This window comes from Eleutherodactylus coqui, chromosome 5, assembly GCF_035609145.1.
Source record: "Eleutherodactylus coqui strain aEleCoq1 chromosome 5, aEleCoq1.hap1, whole genome shotgun sequence".
Taxonomy (NCBI): Eukaryota; Metazoa; Chordata; class Amphibia; order Anura; family Eleutherodactylidae; genus Eleutherodactylus; species Eleutherodactylus coqui.
Window position 1 is genome coordinate 4,213,816 of NC_089841.1, and position 25,395 is coordinate 4,239,210.

General features: G+C 47.9%; 1 protein-coding gene across 8 annotated transcripts in view; it reads right to left on the reverse strand.

Moving 5' to 3' along the window:
* Positions 1-25,395, reverse strand: part of LOC136627265 (zinc finger protein 420-like) — a 130,440-nt gene that overhangs the window by 92,904 nt on the left and 12,141 nt on the right. For 2 of the 8 annotated variants that reach the window (XM_066602221.1, XM_066602220.1), the window contains exon 1: positions 6,251-6,703. The exons of 3 other annotated variants lie outside the window; for them this stretch is intronic. In XM_066602221.1, the coding sequence (XP_066458318.1) occupies positions 6,251-6,302 (52 nt within the window). In that variant the 5' untranslated portion in view covers positions 6,303-6,703. Of the gene's footprint in view, positions 1-6,250; positions 6,709-25,395 lie in introns of those variants that run through there. 3 more of the 8 variants (XM_066602224.1, XM_066602227.1, XM_066602225.1) reach the window with 3 other exon arrangements.

Sequence of the window (25,395 nt, forward strand, 5' to 3'; positions counted from 1 at the left end):
ATGCTGTGAATAGGGATCTTATTACTGGGATCATTTCTACTACAATAGGCATCACGATGTGGTCAGACCACCCAGAACTATGCTGTGAATAGGGGTCTTATTAGTGGGGTCTTTTCTACTACTATAGGCATCACAACGCGGTCAGACCACCCAGATCTATGCTAGTGAATAGGGGTCTTATTAGTGGGGTCTTTTCTACTACTATAGGCATAACAACGCGGTCGGACCACCCAGAACTATGCTGGTGAATAGGTGTCTTATTAGTGGGGGTCATTTCTACTACTATAGGCATCACAACTCGGTCAGACCACCCAGAAGTATGCTGTGAATAGGGGTCTTATTAGTGGGGTCATTTCTACTACTATAGGCATCACAACGTGGTCAGACCACCCAGAACTATGCTGTGAATAGGGGTCTTATTAGTGGAGTCATTTCTACTACTATAGGCATCACAAAGTGGTCAGACCACCCAGAACTATGCTGTGAATAGGGGTCTTATTAGTGGGGTCATTTCTACTACTATAGGCACCACGATGCGGTCCGACCACCCAGAACGATGCTGTGAATAGGCGTCTTATTAGTGGGGTCATTTCTACTACTATAGGCATCACGACGAGGTCGGACCACCCAGAACTATGCTGTGAATAGGGGTCTTATTACTGGGGTCATTTCTACTACTATAGGCATCACAACGCGATCAGACCACCCAGAACTATGCTGTGAACAGGGGTCTAATTAGCGGGGTCATTTCTACTACTATAGGCATCTGGACGCGGTCGGACCACCTAGAACTATGCTGTGAATAGGGGTCTTATTAGTGGGGTCTTTTCTACTACTACAGGCATCACAACGCGGTCAGACCACCCAGATCTATGCTGGTGAATAGGGGTCTTATTAGTGGGGTCATTTCTACTACTATAGGCATCACGATGCGGTCGGACCACCCAGAACTATACTGTGAATAGGGGTCTTATTAGTGGGGACATTTCTACTATTATAGGCATCGCAACGCGGTCGGACCACCCAGAACTATGCTGTGAATAGGGGTCTTATTAGAGGGGTCATTTCTACTACTATAGGCATAACGACGCAGTCGGACCACCCAGAACTATGCTGGTGAATAGGGGTCTTATTAGTGGGGTCATTTCTACTACTATAGGCATCACAATGTGGACAGACCACCCAGAACTATGCTGGTAAATAGGGCAGTGTGTCCATAGCTGCACTCCCAGCTTACCTGTCACTATAGTCCTCTCCCCTCCCATCTCAGCACCTGGCCCTGATGTTACAGTCCCCGGCGTCCTCTCTTCTCCACTGGCCGCTCACACAGTTGCAGGTGCGCTGTCATGTGTCTCTGCTGACGGGACTGCAGTCACGCTGCCCGGCGGCCTTCCCTTTTGTGCTTCAGGATCTGCTGTGACTCTCCTCGCAGCTGCCCGCCCTGCGATGGATGGCTGGATGCAATACAAAAGCCCCAACTTCAACCGAGTGGTCAGAGCAGTGGATTCAAAAGGGCCGAAGCAGAATTCCCCCAGAACACCTGGATGAATTTGTGTATATGGCAGGCAATCACAAGCTTTGACCCACCTATGGCCACTTCAGGGAGGGCGTGTATTCGCCTGTCAATGACAAGCTTGGGGTTTCCCTCTCCCTCAGACTGGCCAACCCACGTTTCCACCCATAATTCCAGAGGAGACAAGATGTACCAGCGCCCCTCTAAAGTAACTTCGACTTCATAACATTTTCCGGGCAAACAACACAAACACCTTTATCAAATTAACTTGGGCGAAGCCGGATAGATCAGCTACTCATTGTGTAACCGAGCCAATGACGATTCCACTACACAGAACCATGTAACCCCTTTTATGTGCAGCTTCCTTCACCAAGCCCAGAGGAATTAGACGCCATCACAACCATTTAATATGGCTGAACTACTCAACGGCATTAATTCCCTAAAGATAAACAAATCCCGGGAGAAAACGGTCTTACGGGGGACTATTAGAAAGCCCACAAAATCACCCGAGCCTCATACTTTACCAAGGGGTTCAACGAAACGATGACAAAAAGTTATGTTCCATCGGAGATGCGGAAGGCACTCATCCCCTGGCATAAGCCGCGATTTTCCTATGTCCCTCCGTATATGTTGAAGGCACTCATCCCCTGGCCTAAGCCTGGCAGAAGCCCCAATTGTCCTATGTTCCCCCGGAGATGCTGAAGGCACTTATTCCCTTGCCAAAGCCTGGCAATGGCCCTGACTGTCCTATGTCTGCCTGAAGATGCTGAAGCACTTATCTCCTGGCCTAAGCCTGGCAGAAGCCCTGATTGTCCAGCTGATATAAGACCTATATCCCTGTTATATACAGATCTAAACATATATGGGGACATATTAGCCAACAGACTATCTGGGGTGACCCCAAACCTAGTAGATAAGGACCAAGTGGGATGTAGTAAGGGACGCCCGACGCTACATGGATGTTATTTTGGTGGTGTCGGCTCGGGGTACGCCTTCTGTGCTTCTAGCTTTGGATGGGGAGAAGACGTTTGGCCGAGGTCATTGGAATCTTCTTAGAGAGGGGCTGCTGAAGTTTGTGGTTGGGGGCCGGTGACTCACATCCATAATGGCTCTATATATACTGCCCCACAGCACAGATCTATGCCGCCAGCGCCATCGCCAGCCCCTTCACTAGATCCCATGGGACACGGCAGGGCGGCTCCTTGTCCCCAACGGCGTTCGCACAAATGATGAGACCATCGTACATAACAGGGGCTACTATACGGAATACCGAACACCAGACTGGACTCTGCCAGACGAGGTTATTCCTCACTTACAATCCCCTCCCGGTGGTCTCACACATGATGAGACCATCGTACATAACAGGGGCTACTATACGGAATACTGAACACCAGACTGGACTCTGCGGACGAGGTTATTCCTCACTTACAATCCCCTGAGTCCTCCCGGCGGTCTCACACATGATGAGACCATCGTACATAACAGGGGCTACTATACAGTATACTGAACACCAGACTGGGCTCTGCCGGACGAGGTTATTCCTCACTTACAATCCCCTGAGTCCTCCCGGCGGTCTCACACATGATGAGATCATCGTACGTAACAGGGGCTACTATACGGAATACTGAACACCAGACTGGGCTCTGCCGGACGAGGTTATTCCCCACTTACAATCCCCTGAGTCCTCCCGGCGGTCTCACACATGATGAGACCATCGTACATAACAGAGGCTACTATATAGAATACTGAACACCAGACTGGGCTCTGCGGACGAGGTTATTCCTCACTTACAATCCCCTCCCGGCGGTCTCACACATGATGAGACCATCGTACATAACAGGGGCTACTATACAGAATACTGAACACCAGACTGGGCTCTGCCGGACGAGGTTATTCCTCACTTACAATCCCCTGAGTCCTCCCGGCGGTCTCACACATGATGAGACCATCGTACATAACAGGGGCTACTATACGGAATACTGAACACCAGACTGGGCTCTGCGGACGAGGTTATTCCTCACTTACAATCCCCTCCCGGCGGTCTCACACATGATGAGATCATCGTACATAACAGGGGCTACTATACAGAATACTGAACACCAGACTGGGCTCTGCGGACGAGGTTATTCCTCACTTACAATCCCCTCCCGGCGGTCTCACACATGATGAGACCATCGTACATAACAGCTGCTACTATACAGAATACTGAACACCAGACTGGGCTCTGCGGACGAGGTTATTCCTCACTTACAATCCCCTGAGTCCTCCCGGCGGTCTCACACATGATGAGACCATCATACATAACAGAGGCTACTATATAGAATACTGAACACCAGACTGGGCTCTGCGGACGAGGTTATTCCTCACTTACAATCCCCTCCCGGCGGTCTCACACATGATGAGACCATCGTACATAACAGGGGCTACTATACGGAATACTGAACACCAGACTGGGCTCTGCGGACGAGGTTATTCCTCACTTACAATCCCCTCCCGGCGGTCTCACACATGATGAGACCATCGTACATAACAGGGGCTACTATACGGAATACTGAACACCAGACTGGGCTCTGCCGGACGAGGTTATTCCTCACTTACAATCCCCTCCCGGCGGTCTCACACATGATGAGACCATCGTACATAACATGGGCTACTATACGGAATACTGAACACCAGACTGGGCTCTGCGGACGAGGTTATTCCTCACTTACAATCCCCTCCCGGCGGTCTCACACATGATGAGACCATCGTACATAACAGGGGCTACTATACGGAATACTGAACACCAGACTGGGCTCTGCCGGACGAGGTTATTCCTCACTTACAATCCCCTCCCGGCGGTCTCACACATGATGAGACCATCGTACATAACATGGGCTACTATACGGAATACTGAACACCAGACTGGGCTCTGCGGACGAGGTTATTCCTCACTTACAATCCCCTCCCGGCGGTCTCACACATGATGAGACCATCGTACATAACAGGGGCTACTATACGGAATACTGAACACCAGACTGGGCTCTGCGGACGAGGTTATTCCTCACTTACAATCCCCTCCCGGCGGTCTCACACATGATGAGACCATCGTACATAACATGGGCTACTATACGGAATACTGAACACCAGACTGGACTCTGCGGACAAGGTTATTCCTCACTTATGTGGGGGAAATTATCCAAGACCCCAGCTTTTGTGATATTATTCTAGATTCTACTGTTATAGAGAAATCATTTTCTGTATAAAGCTTTATGCCTTGGTAGAAGGTCAGCTTGAACTTAACCAGCAATAAACCCTAGCTGGTGACTAGTCAGGCGATGGTTTAAGGTACAGACCTTAAGCCGATAAGAAACCAATTAATACCAAGCTACAGCTGATATAACCAATAAATTTACCTCAAAATAAAGTCATAAAGACAAACCTGTATTGATAAGTGAAAATGCTAAATCATTATGATATTTAGAACACGTACTGAGGAAAAATACAGAATTATTAAAGTATGGAAAGTTTTAGGTAATATGAATGAACTTTGACCAATCATGTGGCAGAATATTGAATGATGTAAACAAACTATGTCATGTTTGGCTCAGAATCAACGTCATTTTAAATATGTAACATGTCTATAAAGAAGACGCGCCGATGAGTAGAATTGGTACACCTAGGCTAAGCGTGTCCTTATTTCTGCTCTCTATATCAATTGATATACCCGTATATACTGACGGTTTTTCAAGTCTGCAGACTTACTCATTTTATTTTTAATTTGGACCACCAACTGACATACTGACGGGAGTTTTTCCCTGACAAATTGGTACCGAAACCCTCCTTATCAAGGCAGAGATCTTTCCCCCTTTGACCCCGGACCTAGCAGTGAGGGGTGAGGATACCAGAAAACCACAGATTTAAAAACAGCGCTGTAAAAAGGTAAGATTTTTTTTTATCTTACCATGAAAATCTGTGCTTTTCTGGAAATGCTCCTCTTTCCGTCCGGAGCCGAGTGGGTAAGTGTTTTTATCTCCTTTAAGAGCCTGATTTACAAAGAACCTGTAAAAGGGATCTGGTATGGCATTTTGGCGGGGGAGAATGTTGTGTCCCATGTTTTATAACGATCCCCCTCAGCATATACTGGAGCGCTGCTAAGCTTAAGTACTGTACTTTGTCCTCCTAACCTGGGTGTGTATGATTGCGGAATCCTGTAAGACAGGAGGAGTTTTAAAAAGTGTTTTGTTACAAGATCCCCTTTAAAACTGCGCCTTGGGAAATAAAATAGCAAAAAGACTATTTTATATAGACCATTATTATATATATATATATATATATATATATATATATCTCTTGGTCGGGGAAACACCCTTCTTAGGTAATGGGTGGGAATTAAAGGCCAGAGGAATAGATAGCGGGAGGACGTACAGGCAAAATAAAACGGGAAAACACACACCCAAATAGCGGTAATGGAGAACCGCTAGGAAAATAGGAAAAGGACAAAGAACAGTAGGAAAATGTAGATGTATTCGGTTGCTAAGAACGGCAGGCTTAGGAGAAGCTGGAATTCTTAAATCTTCCTTTTGGGAAGAATTCAGGAATTGCCGGGGGGGAGAGTATGACAGCTATAAACAGGTATGGGATAAGTAATACAAGCTAAGATATAAGTTATCAATGAGGAGAGTATAAAGGTATAAAGTATTACGCTCTTAAAATACAAAATCCACCAGCCTGTGATTCTAATAAGAGGGTACTCACGGAGGAAGAGGGTCCTTACTGGACTGGTGGGCTGTAAACTGTAAGAATCCATGGTAGAAGAGACGTTTGTGTTGTCTGTGTTGCAAGCGGACTGCAATACTTTTTTTCTTTCTCAGCACGTCTGTATCAGGAAGTAGCAGGTGAAGAACCTTTGGCCCTATGCCTAACGGACTTTACCCTGTGATTACTAAGTATATAGCAGAGTCAGATCTAAGGGAAAAATCATCAACCAGTGGATTTAAAAAGTATACAGTCTGTGAGGGTCTCCAAAAGTGGGCTGGTGAAAGGCTACGGGCATCTTCCCTGTCCACTGTGATGCAGGAAAAGGGTGAGACCTTTGCGGCAAAATTATATAATTGGTGGGCGGACCTTGGGTATAGCGGCATAACTGATGGGAACATTGGGACTTCTGTGTTAGCATTATCTTTTGTGGAAGGTCTTAAACCCTCCATCCGCAAGAAATTACAGGAATGCAAGCCTGAATGGCGGCAGAGTGAAGATAAGAATCTGTTACAGCAGGCAGAACAAGGAATAGAATTATAAGGAATTTCTGAACGGGTTACAAACCCTGGAGCTGTCATGATAATGCAGAGACAGGGGTTTTAAAGGAAAAACCTCCAGGTACAACTACCCACTAGCGCCACCTATTTTACAGTGATTGACCTTAGTAATTCATGTCAGCCTTTATGTCAGTTGCATTGCACCCCGATTCACAATATCTCTTCGCATTCACTTTCAGGGGAAAGCAGTACACTTGGACCGTTCTGCCACAAGGAGTGCAGAATTCTCCAAATATGTACACACAGGTCCTACAAACTGTTCTGCAGGCCTGGCCCTGGCCACAAGGGGCGCAGAATTCTCCAAATATGTACACACAGGTCCTACAAACTGTTCTGCAGGCCTGGCCCTGGCTACAAGGAGCGCAGAATTCTCCAAATATGTACACACAGGTCCTACAAACTGTTCTTCAGGCCTGGCCCTGGCTACAAGGAGCGCAGAATTCTCCAAATATGTACACACAGGTCCTACAAACTGTTCTGCAGGCCTGGCCCTGGCTACAAGGAGCGCAGAATTCTCCAAATATGTACACACAGGTCCTACAAACTGTTCTGCAGGCCTGGCCCTGGCTACAAGGAGCGCAGAATTCTCCAAATATGTACACACAGGTCCTACAAACTGTTCTGCAGGCCTGGCCCTGGCTACAAGGAGCGCAGAATTCTCCAAATATGTACACACAGGTCCTACAAACTTTTCTGCAGGCCTGGCCCTGGCCACAAGGGGCGCAGAATTCTCCAAATATGTACACGCAGGCCTTACAAACTTTTCTGCAGGCCTGGCCCTGGCCACAAGGGGTGGTCTTGCTACAATATGTGGATGATTTGTTACTATGTACTAACAATCTCTAAATTGCCAGCAGGCATTAATCTCACTGCTCCATTTGCTAGCAGATAATAGATGTAAAGCTTTAAAAGACAAGCTTCAGTTCTGTAAGTAGAAGGTAATCTTTCTTGGTCACTGCCTGTCACAAGGAACCAGGCATTTGACGGAAGAAAGGAAGAAGGCTTTTCAAGATCTAGCTCTCCCAAATTCTGCTGCAAAACTTCGAACATTTTTAGGTCTTGTATCATTCTGCAGGCCTTGGTTACGTTCGGCTTCGCTACTTATGCAACCACTCTATGACTGTCTTACCACCACTCCCTTCACGTTTTCTGAAGAAGCAATCACTAACTTTCATTTGCTAAAACAGGCTATCACTTCTTCTCCTGCACTGGGTCTACCCAACTATCAACTTCCTTTCAGACTTTACTGTCTAGAACTGTCTGGGCATACTACAGCAGTACTTTGCCAACAACATGGTGGCAGGCCACGGTCTGTGGCCTACTATTCAGCCAGACAGATCTGCTTGCAATGTGCACTCCTCATGCCTCCTAAAATTACCTGTAAAAGATGTACTACCTTGAATCCGGCTATTCTATTGCCAGTGGATTACCCGGATTCCAAAAGGGGGGAGGGAGGAGGGGGGGGGGGGGGGAGGGGAAAATACAGAAACTGATGACACATTTGAGGATGACACACACGAGCATGATTGTATAGAATTGATGCAACAAGAAACTGCAGGTTTTGAAAATGTTGTTGAAAAACCATTAGATAATCCTGATTTTGAACTTTTTGTAGACGGTTCTCGTTATCAGGGTGAAGATGGCCGATTCCACTCCGGTTATGCAGTTGTGGGGGGTCTGGAACGCAGACCGAAATGCGAATGTTGCCTGTATCCAAATTAAGAGGAAATATTATATAGAGTACTCATAGTTGAGAACCATAATAAGCCACTACACAGACCGTCTAGTGATATCAGTATGAGTTCTGTTTATTGTTGTACATTGCTAGTTTATATGCAAGTTGGAAAGAAGGCGTTTCCAAATGTTACCTGATGCCTAGTTACAAAGTATTTTTGGTGACCAGACCCTCATTCCAACAGGTTACAACATGTCTAAGTAAAGGTTGACTCCTGGCTGTCTAAGTACCTTGTTAATTACATTTCTTGTTTGACTAGAAATGTAATCTTCAAGGTCCATCAACAATTTGCACATCAAAAGAGGGGACATTGTTTCTAGTTTACACATAGACAAAACTGGTTCAGCCACCTACTCGGGAGTCAGTACAAAGTTGGGATTCAGTAAGATAGCTGAATAAAATCTAATTAATCATACATTTAGTATTCTAAAATCAATATTAAAATAGACTCTTGAATATACCTTTTTACATATGATTCTATATCCAAATTCTACTAGCAACTTCCGGAATGTTTTACATATTTTTCATAACATTATATAACCAAATAACTAATGTCACATTTATTACACTGTTTCCTTATCTTTCTTATGTTGGGTTATTAAAAATATTGATTGACCCCTATCACAGTCGTAACACAACATGACACGGTAAAAGCAGAGTCTCTGCCTCCGCATGTCTCAGCACAAGAAGCGGAATTAAAAGCACTCACAGAGGCGTGTAGAGTGGCCACAGGTAAGACAGCTAACGTGTACACTGACTCCAGGTATGCTTTCGGCATTGCTCATGATTACGGCCCCATATGGAAGGCCAGACAATTTTTAACCTCTGCTGGACAACCTATTAAGAATGGTGCTGCAGTGAAAGAATTAATTGAGGCCCTGCTATGGCCAGATAAGAAAGTACGTACAAAAGATACAACCAAGAAAGAAGAAAAGGGGGTTTTTGCTACGCAGCATAGAGACCCCGACCCAGTCACAAGAGGGACATTTTGTTCTGCTACAGATACAGAGACATTTGGTTCTAAAGCAGACACAGGGAAACCTGTTTCATCTGATATGGACATTATTAAGACTTTCTCAATATAAGCCAGCAAAGAAGAAACAGACAAGTGGAGGAAAGCTGGGGCCAAGGAAGATGACGGCATATGGAGAACTGTTACCAGAACTTGCCTCCCACGTGCCTTGTTCCCTATGATGGCCCAGCTGATTCATGGAAGAACGCATCTATCAAGAACAGCAATGGTTGCAACGTTAGAGAAATTCTGGTTGGCCCCTGGTTTTTCTGTAGCTGCCGCATCATTTGTCCAATTTTGCATGGTTTGTGCCGTAAAGCAATCCTGGGTAAAAAGTCAAAGTACCTCAGAAACACCCACCTTGACCACTCTACCCGTTTCAGAGACTGCAAATTGACTACATTCAACTGCCCCGCAAAAGGCAAGTATGAATTTGTGTTAGTATATGTGGACATGTTGGGGCGGTTTGAGGCTATCCGGTCAATTCAGTAACTGATGACCGCAAAGAAACTGATGAACGAGATAATCTGTAAGATATGGGGTACCTGAGGTGATCGAATCAGAGAGAGGTACCAACTTCACAGGAGAGATAATGAAACACATAATGTCAGCTTCGGGCATCACTCAGGCCTTTCACACTCCATACCACCCACAGAGTAGTGGTAAGGTGGAAAGGCTGAATGGCACCCCGAAATTAAAAATGCAGAAGGCCATGAGGGAGACCGGCAAACCCTGGACTAAGTGTTTGCCTTTGGCCCTCTTCTCTGTAAGATATGTCCCTAACAAGAAAACAGGCTTGTCTCCTTGTGAAATTTTGTTTGGAAATGTGCCAAGACTGGGACTGTATTTCCCACAACTACAATATGGCACCCTAAGAAATTATGTTATCCCCCAAGTAAGAAACTTAAAGTAACACACGACCAAGTGTTCTTTTTCATGCAGATCTATACTCTCTTCAAGGTACACATGAATTGCAGCCTGGAGATTGGGTAGTAATAAAAAGACACGTGAGCAAAAACATTGGAACCACGATTTGATGGTCCCTTCCAAGTTCTCCTGACCACCTCTACCTCAGTCAAACTAGAAGGAAACCAAACTGGATACACGCTTCACACTGCAAAGGGTCCAGATACCAGGGGGAGTATGCGTATCTTAAAGGGGTTGTCCCGCGGCAGCAAGTGGGGTTATACACTTCTGTATGGCCATATTAATGCACTTTGTAATGTACATTGTGCATTAATTATGAGCCATACAGAAGTTATTCACTTACCTGCTCCGTTGCTGGCGTCCTCGTCTCCATGGTTGCCGTCTAATTTTCGCCGTCTAATGGCCAAATTAGACGCGCTTGCGCAGTCCGGGTCTTCTTATCTTCTCAATGGGGCTCCGTGTAGCTCCGCCCCGTCATGTGCCGATGCCAGCCAATCAGGAGGCTGGAATCGGCAATGGACCGCACAGAAGCCCTGCGGTCCACGGAGGGAGAAGATGCCGGCGGCCATCTTCACCGGGTAAGTAAGAAGTCACCGGAGCGCGGGGATTCAGGTAAGCGCTGTCCGGTGTTCTTTTTTAACCCCTGCATCGGGGTTGTCTCGCGCCGAATGGGGGGGGGGGGATTGAAAAAAAAAAAAAAAACGTTTCGGCGCGGGACAACCCCTTTAAGTTCCTTAGCGTGTATTGCAATCTGTCTTACAGGTATACTATGGTATTGGAAACCAAATGAAATGACAAAGGTGGGAAGGAGATGGTCCGTGTGGACGGAAGGGCATCCTAATATGTGGGAATATTTGGCAATAGATGTATTAAATATTCCAAGTATGTGTATGCCTAATTTGAGAAGTGGAGAAGACATCTTACAGACATGTTTGTTATCAGGTCCTACACCTGTAAAAGTGCTCAGAAATATATTTACAGCAAAACATAATGATAGTTTAGTAGAAGAACCCGATGTAACCAACATGAACACTTTCTTAAATTTGTATGAATACTGTCCTGACTGTAGGGAAATAGAGCATACAGAATGGACTAATATGGTTAAGAATGTGGCTGAGGCCGAGGTGTGCTATAATTTCACTTGTGACCCTGAGGAAACTGGGGAATGTCAGCAAATTGAAGCACCCCCCGAACAGGCTACTGATGATTCTCAAATACTCTGTAGTCGTACGGTAAGTCAATGTAAGAAGGTAACAAATGAAATGCACTGTAAAGGGATTGTTAGAAGCTCCAATCATATTCGACATGTTAAATTACCAACTGGCTGGGTTTTATCATCTGGAAATCTCACTTATACATATATTCCAGCAAATGTTACAGGAGGACCATGTACACGGTCCTGATTGAGTATTTTTACGTACTAGAAACTAGAAGAACGTAACAAAGTAAAAAGGGAAAAAAAAGGGATAGATGAGAGCTGTGAGGGTCCACCAACCCTCCTTAGCGACACGGAAGTAAAGGCGTTAGGATTCTCTATAGTGGGAGTTTGGGGACTAGCCGTATATAATGAAAGAGTCATAAATGGTATAGCTTGTGATCTAGCAAAAGGTTTAAATACTACCTCTCAAGCCTTAGACCTCCCCCTATTAGATGTGCAAGGAGTAAGAAAGGTCGCCCTACAAAAAAGAGCCACTATAGATTACCTATTGTTGACACTAAATCATGGTTGTGAAGAATTCGAGGGGATGTGTTGTTTCAACCTCTCGGATCATTCAGAATCAATACATCAGAAGATTGACACTTTGAAAGAAATATCCAATAGCATAAGACAAGATGTGGATCAGGGATGGTTCAGTTGGCTATTTTCATGGTTCAGCCTGAGCTGGATAAAGAGAATATTCTTGATATTTGCAATGATAATCGTAGGACTAATACTGATTTGCTGCTCGATACAATGTATCCCAAATTTGGTGACTATGTGTTTGAAGTGTGTGCCAAAAAGAAGACCTCCCTATTATGGGAATAACACAGAAATGTCACGTTTATATAGAAACTAACACTTATGTTTGTTTGTTCATATCTGAGGAATCAAGCAATACAACATACACGAATCAAAAAGAGCCATCTTGATCATCAAAGAAAATAATGAAGGACTTACGATTTTACTAGTATCTTCAATGAATTTTTAACCAGTCATCTCGAGGAGCCGTATCGGTGGGAATCCGGCCCGAAGCAAGAAGAGAAATTGGGAAAAGTCCGGCTCGGAGGGCTTCACCCTCCTTGAAGTACCACAACGTCTCCTCGCATGGACTATTATAAAAAGGGGCTACTGTGGGGGAAATTACCCAGGCCCCCAGCTTTGTGATATTATTTTAGATTCTACTATAGAGAAATCATTTCTTAGGCCTTGGCAGAATGTTAGCTTGACTTCACCAGCAATAAAGGATAACTGGTGACTAGTCAGGCGATGGTTGAAAGTCCAGACATAAAATTGATAAGAAGCTAATTAGTACCAATTATAGCTGATATAACCAATAAAGTTACCTTAAAATAAAGTCCTAAAGACAAACCTGTATTGATAAATGAATATGCTAAATCATTATGATGTTTAGCATGTCTTAGGGAAAATGACAGGACTAAAGAATGGAAAGTTTTGAATAGACGTTGAACCATTATGTGACATTATTGAATGATGTAAACACATATGTAATGATTGGCTCAGAATCAACGTCACTTTAATTATATGATAAGTCTATAAAAGACCTCGTGTAAAGTCAATAAATGGAAGTAGATGAATTGTACATGAGCAACGCACATGTGCGGGTCCGTCTCTTCCTACCGATCGGTAGAACTTAAACAATCATGAGTACTCTTTACAATTTGGACGCCGGGTGACATACTGACAGACGGGAGTTTTTCCCTCACACTACACAGAATAATGAACACCAGACTGGGCTCTGCGGACGAGGTTATTCCTCACTTACAATCCCCTGAGTCCTCCCGGCGGTCACACATGATGAGACCATCGTACATAACAGGGGCTACTATACAGAATACTGAACACCAGACTGGACTCTGCGGACGAGGTTATTCCTCACTTACAATCCCCAGAGTCCTCCCGGCGGTCTCACACATGATGAGACCATCGTACATAACAGGGGCTACTATACGGAATACTGAACACCAGACTGGACTCTGCGGACGAGGTTATTCCTCACTTACAATCCCCTCCCGGCGGTCTCACACATGATGAGACCATCGTACATAATGGGGGCTACTATACGGAATACTGAACACCAGACTGGGCTCTGCGGACGAGGGTATTCCTCACTTACAATCCCCTGAGTCCTCCCGGCGGTCTCACACATGATGAGACCATCATACATAACAGGGGCTACTATACAGAATACTGAACACCAGACTGGACTCTGCCGGACGAGGTTATTCCTCACTTACAATCCCCTCCCGGCGGTCTCACACATGATGAGACCATCGTACATAACAGGGGCTACTATACAGAATACTGAACACCAGACTGGGCTCTGCGGACGAGGTTATTCCTCACTTACAATCCCCTGAGTCCTCCCGGCGGTCTCACACATGATGAGACCATCGTACATAACAGGGGCTACTATACGGAATACTGAACACCAGACTGGGCTCTGCGGACGAGGTTATTCCTCACTTACAATCCCCTGAGTCCTCCCGGCGGTCACACATGATGAGACCATCGTACATAACAGGGGCTACTATACAGAATACTGAACACCAGACTGGACTCTGCGGACGAGGTTATTCCTCACTTACAATCCCCAGAGTCCTCCCGGCGGTCTCACACATGATGAGACCATCGTACATAACAGGGGCTACTATACGGAATACTGAACACCAGACTGGACTCTGCGGACGAGGTTATTCCTCACTTACAATCCCCTCCCGGCGGTCTCACACATGATGAGACCATCGTACATAACAGGGGCTACTATACAGAATACTGAACACCAGACTGGGCTCTGCGGACGAGGTTATTCCTCACTTACAATCCCCTGAGTCCTCCCGGCGGTCTCACACATGATGAGACCATCGTACATAACAGGGGCTACTATACGGAATACTGAACACCAGACTGGGCTCTGCGGACGAGGTTATTCCTCACTTACAATCCCCTGAGTCCTCCCGGCGGTCACACATGATGAGACCATCGTACATAACAGGGGCTACTATACAGAATACTGAACACCAGACTGGACTCTGCGGACGAGGTTATTCCTCACTTACAATCCCCAGAGTCCTCCCGGCGGTCTCACACATGATGAGACCATCGTACATAACAGGGGCTACTATACGGAATACTGAACACCAGACTGGACTCTGCGGACGAGGTTATTCCTCACTTACAATCCCCTCCCGGCGGTCTCACACATGATGAGACCATCGTACATAATGGGGGCTACTATACGGAATACTGAACACCAGACTGGGCTCTGCGGACGAGGGTATTCCTCACTTACAATCCCCTGAGTCCTCCCGGCGGTCTCACACATGATGAGACCATCATACATAACAGGGGCTACTATACAGAATACTGAACACCAGACTGGACTCTGCCGGACGAGGTTATTCCTCACTTACAATCCCCTCCCGGCGGTCTCACACATGATGAGACCATCGTACATAACAGGGGCTACTATACAGAATACTGAACACCAGACTGGGCTCTGCGGACGAGGTTATTCCTCACTTACAATCCCCTGAGTCCTCCCGGCGGTCTCACACATGATGAGACCATCGTACATAACAGGGGCTACTATACGGAATACTGAACACCAGACTGGACTCTGCGGACGAGGTTATTCCTCACGTACAATCCCCTCCCGGCGGTCTCACACATAATGAGACCATCGTACATAACAGGAGCTACTATACGGAATACTGAACACCAGACTGGGCTCTGCCGGACGAGGTTATTCCTCACTTACAATCCCCTCCCAGCGGTCTCACACATGATGAGACCATCGTACATAACAGGGGCTACTATACGGAATACTGAACACCAGACTGGGCTCTGCGGACGAGGTTATTCCTCACTTACAATCCCCTGAGTCCTCCCGGCGGTCTCACACATGATGAGACCATCGTACATAACAGGGGCTACGATACGGAATACTGAACACCAGACTGGACTCTGCGGACGAGGTTATTCCTCACTTACAATCCCGTGAGTCCTCCCGGCGGTCTCACACATGATGAGACCATCGTACATAACAGGGGCTACTATACGGAATACTGAACACCAGACTGGGCTCTGCGGACGAGGTTATTCCTCACTTACAATCCCCTCCCGGCGGTCTCACACATGATGAGACCATCGTACATAACAGGGGCTACTATACGGAATACTGAACACCAGACTGGACTCTGCGGACGAGGTTATTCCTCACTTACAATCCCCTGAGTCCTCCCGGCGGTCTCACACATGATGAGACCATCGTACATAACAGGGGCTACTATACGGAATACTGAACACCAGACTGGGCTCTGCGGACGAGGTTATTCCTCACTTACAATCCCCTCCCGGCGGTCTCACACATCATGAGACCATCGTACATAACAGGGGCTACTATACGGAATACTGAACACCAGACTGGGCTCTGCGGACGAGGTTATCCCTCACTTACAATCCCCTCCCGGCGGTCTCACACATGATGAAACCATCGTACATAACAGGGGCTACTATACGGAATACTGAACACCAGACTGGACTCTGCGGACGAGGTTATTCCTCACTTACAATCCCCTCCCGGCGGTCTCACACATGATGAGACCATCGTACATAACGGGGGCTACTATACGGAATACTGAACACCAGACTGGACTCTGCGGACGAGGTTATTCCTCACTAACAATCCCCTCCCGGCGGTCTCACACATGATAAGACCATCGTACATAACAGGGGCTACTATACGGAATACTGAACACCAGACTGGACTCTGCGGACGAGGTTATTCCTCACTTACAATCCCCTGAGTCCTCCCGGCGGTCTCACACATGATGAGACCATCGTACATAACAGGGGCTACTATACGGAATACTGAACACCAGACTGGACTCTGCGGACGAGGTTATTCCTCACTTACAATCCCCTGAGTCCTTCTGGCGGTCTCACACATGATGAGGCCATCGTACATAACAGGGGCTACTACACAGAATACTGAACACCAGACTGGGCTCTGCGGACGAGGTTATTCCTCACTTACAATCCCCTCCCGGCGGTCTCACACATGATGAGACCATCGTACATAACAGGGGCTACTATACAGAATACTGAACACCAGACTGGACTCTGCGGACGAGGTTATTCCTCACTTACAATCCCCTCCCGGCGGTCTCACACATGATGAGACCATCATACATAACAGGGGCTACTATACAGAATACTGAACACCAGACTGGGCTCTGCCGGACGAGGTTATTCCTCACTTACAATCCCCTCCCGGGGGTCTCACACATGATGAGACCATCGTACATAACAGGGGCTACTATACGGAATACTGAACACCAGACTGGGCTCTGCGGACGAGGTTATCCCTCACTTACAATCCCCTGAGTCCTCCCAGCGGTCTCACACATGATGAGACCATCGTACATAACAGGGGCTACTATACAGAATACTGAACACCAGACTGGGCTCTGCGGATGAGGTTATTCCTCACTTACAATCCCATGAGTCCTCCCGGCGGTCTCACACATGATGAGACCATCGTACATAACAGGGGCTACTATACGGAATACTGAACACCAGACTGGACTCTGCGGACGAGGTTATCCCTCACTTACAATCCCATGAGTCCTCCCGGCGGTCTCACACATGATGAGACCATCGTCCATAACAGGGGCTACTATACGGAATACTGAACACCAGACTGGACTCTGCGGACGAGGTTATTCCTCACTTACAATCCCATGAGTCCTCCCGGCGGTCTCACACATGATGAGACCATCGTACATAACAGGGGCTACTATACGGAATACTGAACACCAGACTGGACTCTGCGGACGAGGTTATCCCTCACTTACAATCCCCTCCCGGCGGTCTCACACATGATGAGCCCATCGTACATAACAGGGGCTACTATACGGAATACTGAACACCAGACTGGGGTCTGCGGACGAGGTTATTCCTCACTTACAATCCCCTCCCGGCGGTCTCACACATGATGAGACCATCGTACATAACAGGGGCTACTATACGGAATACTGAACACCAGACTGGGCTCTGCGGACGAGGTTATTCCTCACTTACAATCCCCTCCCGGCGGTCTCACACATCATGAGACCATCGTACATAACAGGGGCTACTATACAGAATACTGAACACCAGACTGGGCTCTGCGGACGAGGTTATTCCTCACTTACAATCCCCTGAGTCCTCCCGGCGGTCTCACACATGATGAAACCATCGTACATAACAGGGGCTACAATACAGAATACTGAACACCAGACTGGACTCTGCGGACGAGGTTATTCCTCACTTACAATCCCCTCCCGGCGGTCTCACACATGGTGAGACCATCGTACATAACAGGGGCTACTCTACAGAATACTGAACACCAGACTGGACTCTGCGGACGAGGTTATTCCTCACTTACAATCCCCTGAGTCCTCCCGGCGGTCTCACACATGATGAGACCATCGTACATAACAGGGGCTACTATACAGAATACTGAACACCAGACTGGACTCTGCCGGACGAGGTTATTCCTCACTTACAATCCCCTCCCGGCGGTCTCACACATGATGAGACCATCGTACATAACAGGGGCTACTACACAGAATACTGAACACCAGACTGGGCTCTGCGGACGAGGTTATTCCTCACTTACAATCCCCTCCCGGCGGTCTCACACATGAGACCATCATACATAACAGGGGCTACTATACAGAATACTGAACACCAGACTGGGCTCTGCCGGACGAGGTTATTCCTCACTTACAATCCCCTCCCGGGGGTCTCACACATGATGAGACCATCGTACATAACAGGGGCTACTATACAGAATACTGAACACCAGACTGGACTCTGCGGACGAGGTTATTCCTCACTTACAATCCCCTCCCGGCGGTCTCACACATGATGAGACCATCGTACATAACAGGGGCTACTATACGGAATACTGAACACCAGACTGGGCTCTGCGGACGAGGTTATCCCTCACTTACAATCCCCTGAGTCCTCCCGGCGGTCTCACACATGATGAGACCATCGTACATAACAGGGGCTACTATACGGAATACTGAACACCAGACTGGACTCTGCGGACGAGGTTATTCCTCACTTACAATCCCCTCCCGGCGGTCTCACACATGATGAGATCATCGTACATAACAGGGGCTACTATACGGAATACTGAACACCAGACTGGACTCTGCCGGACGAGGTTATTCCTCACTTACAATCCCCTCCCGGCGGTCTCACACATGATGAGACCATCGTACATAACAGGGGCTACTATACAGAATACTGAACACCAGACTGGACTCTGCGGACGAGGTTATTCCTCACTTACAATCCCCTCCCGGCGGTCTCACACATCATGAGACCATCGTACATAACAGGGGCTACTATACGGAATACTGAACACCAGACTGGGCTCTGCGGACGAGGTTATTCCTCACTTACAATCCCCTGAGTCCTCCCGGCGGTCTCACACATGATGAAACCATTGTACATAACAGGGGCTACTATACAGAATACTGAACACCAGACTGGGCTCTGCGGACGAGGTTATTCCTCACTTACAATCCCCTCCCGGCGGTCTCACACATGATGAGATCATCGTACATAACAGGGGCTACTATACAGAATACTGAACACCAGACTGGGCTCTGCGGACGAGGTTATTCCTCACTTACAATCCCGTGAGTCCTCCCGGCGGTCTCACACATGATGAGACCATCGTACATAACAGGGGCTACTATACGGAATACTGAACACCAGACTGGACTCTGCGGACGAGGTTATTCCTCACTTACAATCCCCTCCCGGCGGTCTCACACATGATGAGACCATCATACATAACAGGGGCTACTATACGGAATACTGAACACCAGACTGGACTCTGCGGACGAGGTTATTCCTCACTTACAATCCCCTGAGTCCTCCCGGCGGTCTCACACATGATGAGACCATCGTACATAACAGGGGCTACTATACGGAATACTGAACACCAGACTGGACTCTGCGGACGAGGTTATTCCTCACTTACAATCCCCTGAGTCCTCCCGGCGGTCTCACACATGATGAGACCATCATACATAACAGGGGCTACTATACGGAATACTGAACACCAGACTGGGCTCTGCTGGACGAGGTTATTCCTCACTTACAATCCCCTCCCGGCGGTCTCACACATGATGAGACCATCGTACATAACAGGGGCTACTATACGGAATACTGAACACCAGACTGGACTCTGCGGACGAGGTTATTCCTCACTTACAATCCCCTCCCGGCGGTCTCACACATGATGAGACCATCATACATAACAGGGGCTACTATACAGAATACTGAACACCAGACTGGACTCTGCGGACGAGGTTATTCCTCACTTACAATCCCCTCCCGGCGGTCTCACACATGATGAGACCATCATACATAACAGGGGCTACTATACAGAATACTGAACACCAGACTGGGCTCTGCCGGACGAGGTTATTCCTCACTTACAATCCCCTCCCGGGGGTCTCACACATGATGAGACCATCGTACATAACAGGGGCTACTATACGGAATACTGAACACCAGACTGGGCTCTGCGGACGAGGTTATCCCTCACTTACAATCCCCTGAGTCCTCCCGGCGGTCTCACACATGATGAGACCATCGTACATAACAGGGGCTACTATACAGAATACTGAACACCAGACTGGGCTCTGCGGATGAGGTTATTCCTCACTTACAATCCCATGAGTCCTCCCGGCGGTCTCACACATGATGAGACCATCGTACATAACAGGGGCTACTATACGGAATACTGAACACCAGACTGGACTCTGCGGACGAGGTTATCCCTCACTTACAATCCCATGAGTCCTCCCGGCGGTCTCACACATGATGAGACCATCGTACATAACAGGGGCTACTATACGGAATACTGAACACCAGACTGGACTCTGCGGACGAGGTTATTCCTCACTTACAATCCCATGAGTCCTCCCGGCGGTCTCACACATGATGAGACCATCGTACATAACAGGGGCTACTATACGGAATACTGAACACCAGACTGGACTCTGCGGACGAGGTTATCCCTCACTTACAATCCCCTCCCGGCGGTCTCACACATGATGAGCCCATCGTACATAACAGGGGCTACTATACGGAATACTGAACACCAGACTGGGGTCTGCGGACGAGGTTATTCCTCACTTACAATCCCCTCCCGGCGGTCTCACACATGATGAGACCATCGTACATAACAGGGGCTACTATACGGAATACTGAACACCAGACTGGGCTCTGCGGACGAGGTTATTCCTCACTTACAATCCCCTCCCGGCGGTCTCACACATCATGAGACCATCGTACATAACAGGGGCTACTATACAGAATACTGAACACCAGACTGGGCTCTGCGGACGAGGTTATTCCTCACTTACAATCCCCTGAGTCCTCCCGGCGGTCTCACACATGATGAAACCATCGTACATAACAGGGGCTACTATACAGAATACTGAACACCAGACTGGACTCTGCGGACGAGGTTATTCCTCACTTACAATCCCCTCCCGGCGGTCTCACACATGATGAGACCATCGTACATAACAGGGGCTACTATACAGAATACTGAACACCAGACTGGACTCTGCGGACGAGGTTATTCCTCACTTACAATCCCCTCCCGGCAGTCTCACACATGATGAGACCATCGTACATAACGGGGGCTACTATACAGAATACTGAACACCAGACTGGACTCTGCGGACGAGGTTATTCCTCACTTACAATCCCCTGAATCCTCCCGGCGGTCTCACACATGATGAGGCCATCGTACATAACAGGGGCTACTATACGGAATACTGAACACCAGACTGGGCTCTGCGGACGAGGTTATTCCTCACTTACAATCCCCTCCCGGCGGTCTCACACATGATGAGACCATCGTACATAACAGGGGCTACTATACGGAATACTGAACACCAGACTGGACTCTGCGGACGAGGTTATTCCTCACTTACAATCCCCTCCCGGCGGTCTCACACATGATGAGACCATCGTACATAACAGGGGCTACTATACAGAATACTGAACACCAGACTGGGCTCTGCCGGACGAGGTTATTCCTTACTTACAATCCCCTCCCGGCGGTCTCACACATGATGAGACCATCGTACATAACAGGGGCTACTATACGGAATACTGAACACCAGACTGGGCTCTGCGGACGAGGTTATTCCTCACTTACAATCCCCTCCCGGCGGTCTCACACATGATGAGACCATCGTACATAACAGGAGCTACTATACAGAATACTGAACACCAGACTGGACTCTGCGGACGAGGTTATTCCTCACTTACAATCCCCTCCCGGCGGTCTCACACATGATGAGACCATCGTATATAACAGGGGCTACTATACGGAATACTGAACACCAGACTGGACTCTGCCGGACAAGGTTATTCCTCACTTACAATCCCCTCCCGGCGGTCTCACACATCATGAGACCATTATACATAACGGGGGCTACTATACAGAATACTGAACACCAGACTGGGCTCTGCGGACGAGGTTATTCCTCACTTACAATCCCCTCCCGGCGGTCTCACACATGATGAGACCATCGTACATAACAGGGGCTACTATACAGAATACTGAACACCAGACTGGACTCTGCCGGACGAGGTTATTCCTCACTTACAATCCCCTCCCGGTGGTCTCACACATGATGAGACCATCGTACATAACAGGGGCTACTATACGGAATACTGAACACCAGACTGGACTCTGCGGACGAGGTTATTCCTCACTTACAATCCCCTCCCGGCGGTCTCACACATGATGAGACCATCATACATAACAGGGGCTACTATACGGAATACTGAACACCAGACTGGACTCTGCGGACGAGGTTATTCCTCACTTACAATCCCCTGAGTCCTCCCGGCGGTCTCACACATGATGAGACCATCGTACATAACAGGGGCTACTATACGGAATACTGAACACCAGACTGGACTCTGCCGGACGAGGTTATTCCTTACTTACAATCCCCTCCCGGCGGTCTCACACATGATGAGACCATCATACATAACAGGGGCTACTATACGGAATACTGAACACCAGACTGGGCTCTGCGGACGAGGTTATTCCTCACTTACAATCCCCTCCCGGCGGTCTCACACATGATGAGACCATCGTACATAACAGGAGCTACTATACAGAATACTGAACACCAGACTGGACTCTGCGGACGAGGTTATTCCTCACTTACAATCCCCTCCCGGCGGTCTCACACATGATGAGACCATCGTATATAACAGGGGCTACTATACGGAATACTGAACACCAGACTGGACTCTGCCGGACAAGGTTATTCCTCACTTACAATCCCCTCCCGGCGGTCTCACACATCATGAGACCATCGTACATAACAGGGGCTACTATACGGAATACTCAACACCAGACTGGACTCTGCGGACGAGGTTATTCCTCACTTACAATGCCCTCCCGGCGGTCTCACACATGATGAGATCATCGTACATAACAGGGGCTACTATACAGAATACTGAACACCAGACTGGGCTCTGCGGACGAGGTTATTCCTCACTTACAATCCCGTGAGTCCTCCCGGCGGTCTCACACATGATGAGACCATCGTACATAACAGGGGCTACTATACGGAATACTGAACACCAGACTGGACTCTGCAGACGAGGTTATTCCTCACTTACAATCCCCTCCCGGCGGTCTCACACATGATGAGGCCATCGTACATAACAGGGGCTACTACACAGAATACTGAACACCAGACTGGGCTCTGCGGACGAGGTTATTCCTCACTTACAATCCCATGAGTCCTCCCGGCGGTCTCACACATGATGAGACCATCGTACATAACAGGGGCTACTATACGGAATACTGAACACCAGACTGGACTCTGCGGACGAGGTTATTCCTCACTTACAATCCCATGAGTCCTCCCGGCGGTCTCACACATGATGAGACCATCGTACATAACAGGGGCTACTATACGGAATACTGAACACCAGACTGGACTCTGCGGACGAGGTTATCCCTCACTTACAATCCCCTCCCGGCGGTCTCACACATGATGAGCCCATCGTACATAACAGGGGCTACTATACGGAATACTGAACACCAGACTGGGGTCTGCGGACGAGGTTATTCCTCACTTACAATCCCCTCCCGGCGGTCTCACACATGATGAGACCATCGTACATAACAGGGGCTACTATACGGAATACTGAACACCAGACTGGGCTCTGCGGACGAGGTTATTCCTCACTTACAATCCCCTCCCGGCGGTCTCACACATCATGAGACCATCGTACATAACAGGGGCTACTATACAGAATACTGAACACCAGACTGGGCTCTGCGGACGAGGTTATTCCTCACTTACAATCCCCTGAGTCCTCCCGGCGGTCTCACACATGATGAAACCATCGTACATAACAGGGGCTACTATACAGAATACTGAACACCAGACTGGACTCTGCGGACGAGGTTATTCCTCACTTACAATCCCCTCCCGGCGGTCTCACACATGATGAGACCATCGTACATAACAGGGGCTACTATACAGAATACTGAACACCAGACTGGACTCTGCGGACGAGGTTATTCCTCACTTACAATCCCCTCCCGGCAGTCTCACACATGATGAGACCATCGTACATAACAGGGGCTACTACACAGAATACTGAACACCAGACTGGACTCTGCGGACGAGGTTATTCCTCACTTACAATCCCCTGAATCCTCCCGGCGGTCTCACACATGATGAGGCCATCGTACATAACAGGGGCTACTACACAGAATACTGAACACCAGACTGGGCTCTGCGGACGAGGTTATTCCTCACTTACAATCCCCTCCCGGCGGTCTCACACATGATGAGACCATCGTACATAACAGGGGCTACTATACGGAATACTGAACACCAGACTGGACTCTGCGGACGAGGTTATTCCTCACTTACAATCCCCTCCCGGCGGTCTCACACATGATGAGACCATCGTACATAACAGGGGCTACTATACAGAATACTGAACACCAGACTGGGCTCTGCCGGACGAGGTTATTCCTTACTTACAATCCCCTCCCGGCGGTCTCACACATGATGAGACCATCGTACATAACAGGGGCTACTATACGGAATACTGAACACCAGACTGGGCTCTGCGGACGAGGTTATTCCTCACTTACAATCCCCTCCCGGCGGTCTCACACATGATGAGACCATCATACATAACAGGAGCTACTATACAGAATACTGAACACCAGACTGGACTCTGCGGACGAGGTTATTCCTCACTTACAATCCCCTCCCGGCGGTCTCACACATGATGAGACCATCGTACATAACAGGGGCTACTATACGGAATACTGAACACCAGACTGGACTCTGCGGACGAGGTTATTCCTCACTTACAATCCCCTCCCGGCGGTCTCACACATGATGAGACCATCATACATAACAGGGGCTACTATACGGAATACTGAACACCAGACTGGACTCTGCGGACGAGGTTATTCCTCACTTACAATCCCCAGAGTCCTCCCGGCGGTCTCACACATGATGAGACCATCGTACATAACAGGGGCTACTATACGGAATACTGAACACCAGACTGGGCTCTGCCGGACGAGGTTATTCCTTACTTACA